This window comes from Oryzias latipes, chromosome 22 (genome assembly GCF_002234675.1).
Source record: "Oryzias latipes chromosome 22, ASM223467v1".
In the NCBI taxonomy this organism is placed as follows: Eukaryota; Metazoa; Chordata; class Actinopteri; order Beloniformes; family Adrianichthyidae; genus Oryzias; species Oryzias latipes.
In genome coordinates, this window is record NC_019880.2 from 13735288 (window position 1) to 13744126 (window position 8839).

Below are 8839 nucleotides of genomic sequence, written 5' to 3' on the forward strand. Positions count from 1 at the left end.
AATATTATATTAATAATATAATATAATATAATATAATATATAATATTGTTTAGGTGAACTTTGTGGGGATGAATTCAAGGTTTTATGCTTGTCCTGAATGAAGTGGTCTTGACTTTTCTGAGTCCAAGTGAATCCTATAGATTGAAGTTTGGTATTTTTATTGAAATTAGGTGAACTCATGTGTCATTGCAATTAAGAAATACTTTTATTTTGAAGTTTACTTCACCTCTGTTGTTGTGCCATGTGCCTATGGCATTAGCACAAAGATGAACAAATACAAAATTCAGTATTTTCTTTAATTGGTGACATTTTGAGTCTCCATTTCAGCTCCCCAGATGAGACACATCTTTGCAGAGGACTAAATGTGGTACCACCTGCTTTTCCTTAACAGAAACAAAGATTTTTCTTTTAGAAAATAATGATTTATTATTTTTTTTTGCGGGGGGGGGGGGGGGGGTGGCTTGCCCAAAGTGCCATTCATGACATGAACCGCCACTGACCCCAGCCTACCTGCTGTCACACAAGCAGGAATCGGGTGGTGCAGAGGTGGTCACGCATATGGAGTGAAAGAACTAGCCATCCACCCGTGGCCCGTTGCCCTGACCCCACAAAGCCTCTGCGCCCCGACAAACGTCAATCCGATGTGCCCCCAGCCCTTAAATTAGCTGTCAATTAGTGCAAATTAATCAAGCGCTCGCTTAATTAAGCAATGACGACTAGCAGCAAACACGCCATTTGTGGAGGAGCAATGAGAAAGCAGGGCTTGATCCCTGCACTGCAACACATCACACCGTGCAGGGCTTTGAAGAACCTCCACTGCGCCGTTTTTCATCTGCTGCTGACATCAACTCCGACGATTTTGCGTAATTCCCCCTTTGTGCCCGTTTCTTGTTTTCCGAAGCATTTTTTTTTATTAACTGCGGGTTCTTATTGATATCTTAATTTGTGAGAAAGTCATGAAGCCGCGCGCTTCGTGTGCCAAATCTGTCTTCCGGGGGGGGGGGGGCACGTTAATCCAATATTTATATTTCTGCAGCCCATCATCTCGCGCGATCCTACTTTAAATGTAAAGTTCATTTCCACTGCATACATCAGCGCAATATGATACTTGATATGCATTGAAGTGGGCGTTTTCATCTTCCAACTGCTCTGTTTATTTCTTCATGAAAGCGTTTTGGCGCTTTTCACAGGTGTAAAAAAACTTTCCTGGTTAAGATCTTAAACATAATAGAAACAGAAACTCAGTATGGAAGAAAATATTGTGGATTCCAACAGCTGTTATCTTTTTTTTTTTAATCTGCAGCCTTTCCTCAGATCCACTGCGTCTCTGATGGCCATCCAATCTGCACGAATGACTGAGCTAAATCTTTCCTTAATCTAGACTACAGCTTTATTAATAGCCTATCATCTGCATGCAAATCAGAAAGCCTCCATTTGGATAGGGATTAACAAAAAATAAAAGTTTATAGGGAAAAAGTGACAAAATATTGGAAAGAAGTGAGATTTCACGTCACTAACATTTGCATCACACCTTCCCGTGTCAGATGGCTCTGTACCAAAAGTATTAGCATATTCTAATAATATTGAGTTCTTCATTAATGACATTCCACTAAATAGGCTCTAATTACTTACAACTGCAATTGTGGTGGCAAGGTGTTCCTTTCTGATGATCAGCATCTCATTTTTATTCACCGAACTTTGCAACTACTTTCAAAATCTTAAGGCACTTTTGATTTAAGCAAATTAAAGTGCGTCATTGTACGCACTGATCAGATGTGCAGAAACATCTGGCAATTGTTATGAGCATCTGACACAAAACATGCTGCAACCATTGCAGGAAAAGACACTTCAAAAAATATATATACATATATTTTATTTTTTTTAAGCACGACGCTTTAGGTCAGGAAGAAATTGCTCTTTTTTATATAGTGCATAAATATGATGATTGTTTATCAGATATCATAGGCTAATAATCGGATGTTGGTGCTGACTGGCACCGAGCAGCATAGGGGCTCGTGTCGCGCAGCTGTCGCCTTTGGAAGCAGCCTTTGATTTGAGAGTGATGAGTTTCCCAGAGCATCTGGAGATCAATTATCCATTCTCGTGAGTCGGTGTTTGTTGAAGAAAAAAAATGAGAGGAAAAGATCATAGCCTTTTTTTCCCGCTGCACCATTCAGCAAGACAAAACGTGCAAACGCATCCAAACCGATTGAGGTCATTTTCCAAAACCGCATCATTTCCAGAGATATATTCCAAAAGTGATTTATTAGGGGTTTTTTAAGGGGTTTTTTTGCACTTGGTTTTTTAAAATTTCTTCTTGATAAAAACAATGTTTTAAGTGTGTATTATTAAAATATTTTGACTTTAAACCATTATGTTCGTTCCTCCTCAAAGGCATCCTCGTTTATCCGGTATCCTCTAGAAAATGCAAAAAAGAGAGGGAGACTGCATCCATGATCCACTGGAATTCTGAATCCTTGCAGCTGATTGGCTACTGCGGGCTGCCTCTTGTTTGGATGGACCTGTTGGATAAAAGGAGCATTTTCTAAAGGACTATGTGTTTCAGAGGATGTTGCGCTGGGGACCGTCCTGTTAGGCGCTTTCTTAAGAAATAAACGAAAACGTCATGACAGGAAAGCAGGGCGTCGCGCTGTCGGAAAGTTTAAATCCTGCAGAGAAAACCTCTCTGGTTATAAATGGTGGGAGCCTCCAGCCCAAAATCAGCGCCACCAACCCTCCACCCAGATGCACCGGCTTTGGCATCCAGGAGATACTGGGGCTGAATAAAGAGCCGGCCACAGCGCCGAGGAGCCCGCTCAGCGCGCTGCCGGCCGGGGCGCATTTGATAGCGGCGAGGTCGGTGCTGGGACCCGCCGGCGTGGGCGTCGGGATGGGATTAATCGGCCCCGCCGGGATTCCGTCGTTTTACAGCCAACCAGCCTTTCTGGAGACGGTGCTGGCGGACGGGCACGATGTGCGCCTGCAGCCGCACAACAGGTCTGCAAGGCCGCTGGACGCCAACCAGTCCGTCAGCTCAGGTGATCCATGATGCATCATGCACGCATGAAAATACCGCCACAGAGTCCTGTGTGGAAGAGATTACTTTATTACTATTAATTTGACATTATTGCCATTATTATTATTACTATACTGTCTTAATTGTCGAAATTGGACTATGTGCGCTTTCTTTTGAATCCAGATTCCGAGGATTTATCTTCCAGTGAACGAAAACTTTCCAAGTCATCAGTAAATCAAAGCAAGAAACGCAAGAAAAGACGGCATCGGTTAGTGTTAATACATTTATATTTATTAGAAAAAAGTTAACCCCATCTTCAAATGTGCGTATACTGTCAGATCCTGCATTGTAAGAGGTTTTACTTTTTTTTTAAAAAAATCCCTCAAGTAAACTCAAGTAAATTAAGCAAACCAATAAAAATTCCTTGAATATTTTGTGTACTTATTTAATTAGATTAATTTTTTTTACAAAACATGCTCGCTTTTTGGTATTTTTTAAAAATGTGTATTTATGACTAAAACTGTGTGTTATGCCCCCTTTGCGAATCTTTATTATTTACCCTAAGCTTTCCACTGCAAATAATGCTGAAAATGTTTACAGAACCATATTTACATCATACCAACTGGAAGAGCTGGAAAAGGCCTTTAACGAAGCGCATTACCCGGATGTTTATGCGCGAGAGATGCTGGCTATGAAAACAGAGCTGCCTGAAGACAGAATACAGGTAAGCACAAGACTCCATTAATAATTATAATAATAATTATATTATATATTATATATAGAGAGCAAATTAATGTTGAAAGAGACTTATTTATTGGCCAGCATTTGTGCATTTCAAATTTTTTGAATTTTGTTCTGCTTTTATAAGAATTTTATATCAAAAAATGTTGTTACATTTTGCCAAATTTTAATCTGTAAAATGGGAGGAGTGCTTGTTTTTTAAGAGAATCTGCTTTTTTTGAAAATCACAAATTGATGGTCTATTTATGCCATAAAAACAATACGGGGTGTGCTGATAAAGCAAACTTAAAAAAAAGGAGTTTTGTCGTTAAAAATTGACTATAAATCCGAAATAGATTTAAAATTCCTGTTAAAAAATACACTTTAAATTACATTTTATTAGTTTTTATGCTTTTAATGTTTAAATATTAACTGAGGGTAACCAAAAATTATTAAATTGATAATTTTTATTTACTGATTATTTCAGGGGAACTAATATTTTTTCATTTATACTCTGTGTCCGACCATAGCAGAAATAATAAAGGGAAGTGAAATATTTTTTAGCTTCCAAAATTCTCTAGAACGAATTTGTTTGGATCAGAGTGAATGCAGCTTCTTCATCTTTCACCTGTCAGTCACTGGAACATTTGAAGGAAGGCCACCATCTCGCTCCTTTACGCACTGATGTCTCAGAGGGAGATGTTCCAAAGCGACCCTCCAAAAATCGATGAGCGCGCATCCCCCAGGCGTGAACAAAGCCCACACTCCTCCTCCTCCTGCAGAGGAGCAGCAGCAGCAGCATCCTCCACGACAGATAATCTCTCATCAGGCGCAGTTGGATGTGAAACAATTTGTTCTCGGTGAAGGAGCCACTAACGACCTAATCAAGCTATCAAGGCGGAAGAAGATTGCAGTCTGACCTGAACCCATCCATCTGCTGCAGCGCCTTTTAATCTCATCTTCATTAGGAGAGGTAGCGGCGTGGCCAGGAATAAATAATACAAGAAGAAATAAAGAAATAACCCGGAGCCAGGCTCTCCTCCCAAACAAAATTAACACCCAATTTTCTCATTGAGTGTAATTAGTTAAATCATAGGAGCTGCTGCTGCTGCAGACGCAGGGAGTTCAAATGAAACTACATTGAATTTATTAGCGCGGGTCAATAACGCTGCTCCCGCGGGTCCCGGTAGTTTAATTTCCCGTGATATTTGCCCGCCTGCCCACCATCGATTGGGTCTGAAATTAACTTATTTTTCAATCAGTCTCGGCGTGCCCCTGGGTCGCTCCCCACCTCCGTGCTTTTACGCACAGGCTTCTTGTGGAGCCCAGTGAATCTAATGGGGGAAAAAACGCTTTAAAAGGGGGATTTTTATGTAAAAAACGTCATAAAAACAGATTTGAATGCTTATTTATTATCTCACTTTTTTTCTGAAAGTGTTTAACAATTCTGTGTGCTGCTATGTAATCAATTTACCTCTCCAGCTGACACTTGCCAACAGCTGTTGGCTGCAAGGAAGTTGCTGGCATCTTGCTGAGGATGAGAAGTGAAAGGCGTTCCACCTCTAAGCAAATATAAAATCAATAGACTGAGTCTAAAAGCAGGGCAGCTATGAGGCCCGGCATGAGAATCAAACAGGTGGATTTCAAAAACCTTTTTTTCTTAAATTACTCCAGGAGCATCTTTAAAACATTATTTACATTTAGGAATGTACTGAAATAATGAATACTAAGCTTCTTTTTCTCTCAATGGATTATGGAGAACACAAGAAATATTTGGGTACCCCAGAGGACAGAATACAAGCATCCTTTTTTTTAGCTAAAGTGTTGGATGAGACATAGATTTATTGATCATTTTTGTCACAGCAATAAAACATTTGCTGAATATGTACTGATACAGTCCAAACATTTTTAGCAGGTGTTGCATCACCCACAGTTGAAATGTTTGAACATCTTATAGATATTTTTAGGAGCAGGTTAGTTTAGCAGACTTCTTATGGGTTTTGTTACATGAAACCAAAAATAACTAGGTCAGGAAGAAATAATGAAGAAAAAAAATCCCGGTGTGGTTCTTTATTTTTTTTATACACAAAAAATTGACTGCATTACCTCACTGTTTAGTGAGCAGATATTTTTGTAACTTCTTCAGGAGTCCCACTTTTTTAACTTTGTGCCATGGACTTCTTTTTTCTTCTTGAAGTGCACATAACTAATGCCACATGCTCCATTTTGATTCAGTCCTGCTTTCACTATATTTTGGTTGCAGTCACTCACACAGTTAAAGACCAGAGTGAAGGCCAGATTCGGGCATGGGCAAAGCCCCAAATGCTGTGATGTGATGATAACTTGGTTTTCTAAGCATTTAACAAGCTTGGAGCGATATGACACCCCAAACTCTCAGCACACTCAGACTTGCCCCTGATATTCTTCATCTTATAGTGGGCTGGCTAAATCTGGGCCTAACCAGAGTCCACTTTTAAGTAAATTAATAACCCTCTAGTGGACCATTGTTTGTAGCTTCGATTTTCACTCTCACTGGCTCTTAATTTGAAGAAGATTTTGGGTGGATTGAAAATTCTACTGTCCGTACTTTGGTCTGCGATGTAACAATTCCTGAAAAGCTCAACTGTTTGTTGATGAACAATGAAAGTCATGTTTTTGGTCTTTTCAACATGTGCTTGGGACACTTTTCTCATGATGGAGGACATACAGTGTATAGAGAAAATTAAGCTCAAAATTGCACTTTTGAGTATACTTTTTTCAAATTGTTGTGAATCAGTAGCAGACAAAGATTGTATTTATAAGGTATAAAATACGCTGGGAGCTTCCCGCTCCAAGCTATCAGCAACAGGGAGAGAATGGGGGCGGGGTTGCTCCAAATGCCCATCCTCTTGCCCACAACTGAGAAACAAATTTCTAGTGAACTATTTCAAAACTATGTCCTAGAATGACCCAGATTTTTTGATTTTGGTTAAAATATGGCATAATACAATAAACGTCATGGGTGTCATATGTAACTCAAATTACATGCTTTGATGTTCATACACATGTACACAACATCATACGGAATTGTTTACAAGTCTTAAGCACATCTATACAAATTTACAGTATCCATAGAAGACTTCCTGCCACTCATCACTCCGACCGGCACCTCCTCGTGCACACAGACATGAAAACATGGAATTACGCGTCCAACAAATAAACAAGTAAAACACCCACTATGCCCATGTTTAACCAGAAGGAATGAGCATGTAAATTGATTGGCTGTGTGTTTTCTGATGTGTACTTGATAGCATTAGATGCTTCAGTTAGGGCAGGTTGCCCAGCAACCCCCCCAGAGCCACAACAGACCAACAGACAGAGCAGCCGTCCCGCCCGGCCATCTGCGGTTCACTTTTTAGATGTTGGTGTCACTCTAGATGCCTAGCTATGCTGTAAACAAAAACAAAAAAAAGATTTGACTGAGAATTGAACATGTCATTAAAAACGAGGGCCTTCTTCTCCTGTTTTTTAGGTATGGTTTCAGAACCGCAGAGCCAAGTGGAGGAAGAGGGAGAAGTGCTGGGGCCGCAGCACAGTGATGGCAGAGTACGGCCTGTACGGAGCCATGGTGAGGCATTCCATCCCTCTGCCAGAGTCCATCCTCAAGTCTGCAAAGGATGGCATCATGGAGTCCTGTGCTCCCTGGCTGCTCGGTGAGACTTTATTTTTCTCTTGATTTTTTTTTTGTCAGTTATTTTTTCACTTTAATCTAAAGACTAAAAGAGGACACGACACGATGCATCAGTTTTTCTCTATTTCTGTTCCAGTAATCTTGTTTGCTAAAGCTTAACCCTTAGTTTGAAAAATGAATGTGGTATATTGATTCAACACCCTTAGAATGTCAATTTCAAAGTTATATTCTAAACAGGAACTATTTTTTCTTACTGTTTTCAGTTCAAGATGGCTTACCAATCAACAGACGCTATTCTAAATCTGAATACCCGCAACTCTTTGCAGGGATGCATAAAAAGTCCATGGAAGCAGCAAATCTCCCAGCAACAGCAAAGTGCGATGCCCCCCAGCAACCAAGCGCACAAAGGTCGGAGGACGTTGAGGCAGAGGAGAAGAGGTCCGACGGGAAGTCCACCATATCTAAAGAGGAAATGAGGGAGAACAGCATTGCTGCACTCAGGGCCAAAGCACAGGAGCACAGTGCCAAAGTGCTGGGAACAGTTTCTCCTGGCAAACTGCTGGAAGGCAAACAGGAGAAACAGGCAGTTGGGGAGAAGGTCAGTGAGCCACCAAGCCCAACAGAGGAGCAGAAAAGTCCCTAAAGAAATATGGGAGCATTATTTTGTGAATACTGTGGACTGACAGCTGTCAAAGCAAAAACAGACTCAATGATTTTGATTTTCACTGAAGCTATAGCCTGCATCCAGACTGCTCAGAGGAGAACTTTAAAAGATTCATCTGCTGCACAAAAGTTGAAATTCGCACTTTTTCTGGTTTGCTTCTGAAACCCACTCTTGTTGCTTGTCTGCAGAGACTGGATAAAAGTAGGAAGCGATGTACAGAAACCTGAAGTTTCTATAGACTAAGACAATTAAAGGTTTATTCTGTGCATCAGTTTAAGCACATACCTGATGAGCAATTAGAAGTATGTGCAAAAATAAATTTCATTTTACCTTTATTCTAAACGTGCTTCTACAATTAATCTCAAATGTGTCATTTTAGACGAGACCCATCCCACTGACAGTAAGAAAGTAATTGTTGTCTTACATGCCGCTGTATAAAAGTCATTTACAACAAAGGCACAACTTTTAAAGAGCATTTTCTTCTTGTCTTAAAATGTCTGTATTTTAATTTTAAATATGTAGAGTTCAAATTTCAAAGCATAAAACAGTAATAACTCTTTACTAAAAATGTCTATTTTGTCAGTTTGTTTTGTCTTTTATATCTCTTATGGAACCAGTTAAATGTCACAGTGTCAGTGGAACTCCTAACAGTCATGCGGATGTCTGTCGTGCTGGTTTCTTGTTGCCTCTTGATTCTCTGCGTCTCTTTGCTCATTAACAGGCAGTCCCCAGCTTCCTTCCTGGGTTAGTCCCTATAATCCGTTGCAGT

At 40.2% G+C, this 8839-nt stretch overlaps 1 protein-coding gene across 3 annotated transcripts; it reads left to right on the forward strand.

Moving 5' to 3' along the window:
• The first annotated feature begins 459 nt into the window (after window positions 1-459).
• vsx2 (Vsx2 transcription factor) lies at window positions 460-8638 on the forward strand. Of its 3 annotated transcripts, XM_023951234.1 has the most exons (6): window positions 460-863; window positions 2395-3038; window positions 3200-3284; window positions 3617-3740; window positions 7248-7428; window positions 7670-8638. In XM_023951234.1, the coding sequence occupies exons 2-6, from the start codon at window positions 2627-2629 to the stop codon at window positions 8047-8049; spliced, it is 1182 nt and encodes a 393-aa protein (XP_023807002.1). In that variant the 5' UTR covers window positions 460-863; window positions 2395-2626; the 3' UTR covers window positions 8050-8638.
• Window positions 8639-8839: the final 201 nt, after the last annotated feature.

Excerpts from the sequence above, each read along its gene's own strand:
- vsx2 (XM_023951234.1), top strand. The coding sequence starts at position 2,627 with ATGACAGGAAAGCAGGGCGTCGCGCTGTCGGAAAGTTTAAATCCTGCA. Across the intron at positions 3,741-7,247 it reads TGCCTGAAGACAGAATACAG|GTATGGTTTCAGAACCGCAG; the intron begins GTAAGCACAAGA and ends CCTGTTTTTTAG. Across the intron at positions 7,429-7,669 it reads CTGTGCTCCCTGGCTGCTCG|TTCAAGATGGCTTACCAATC; the intron begins GTGAGACTTTAT and ends TACTGTTTTCAG.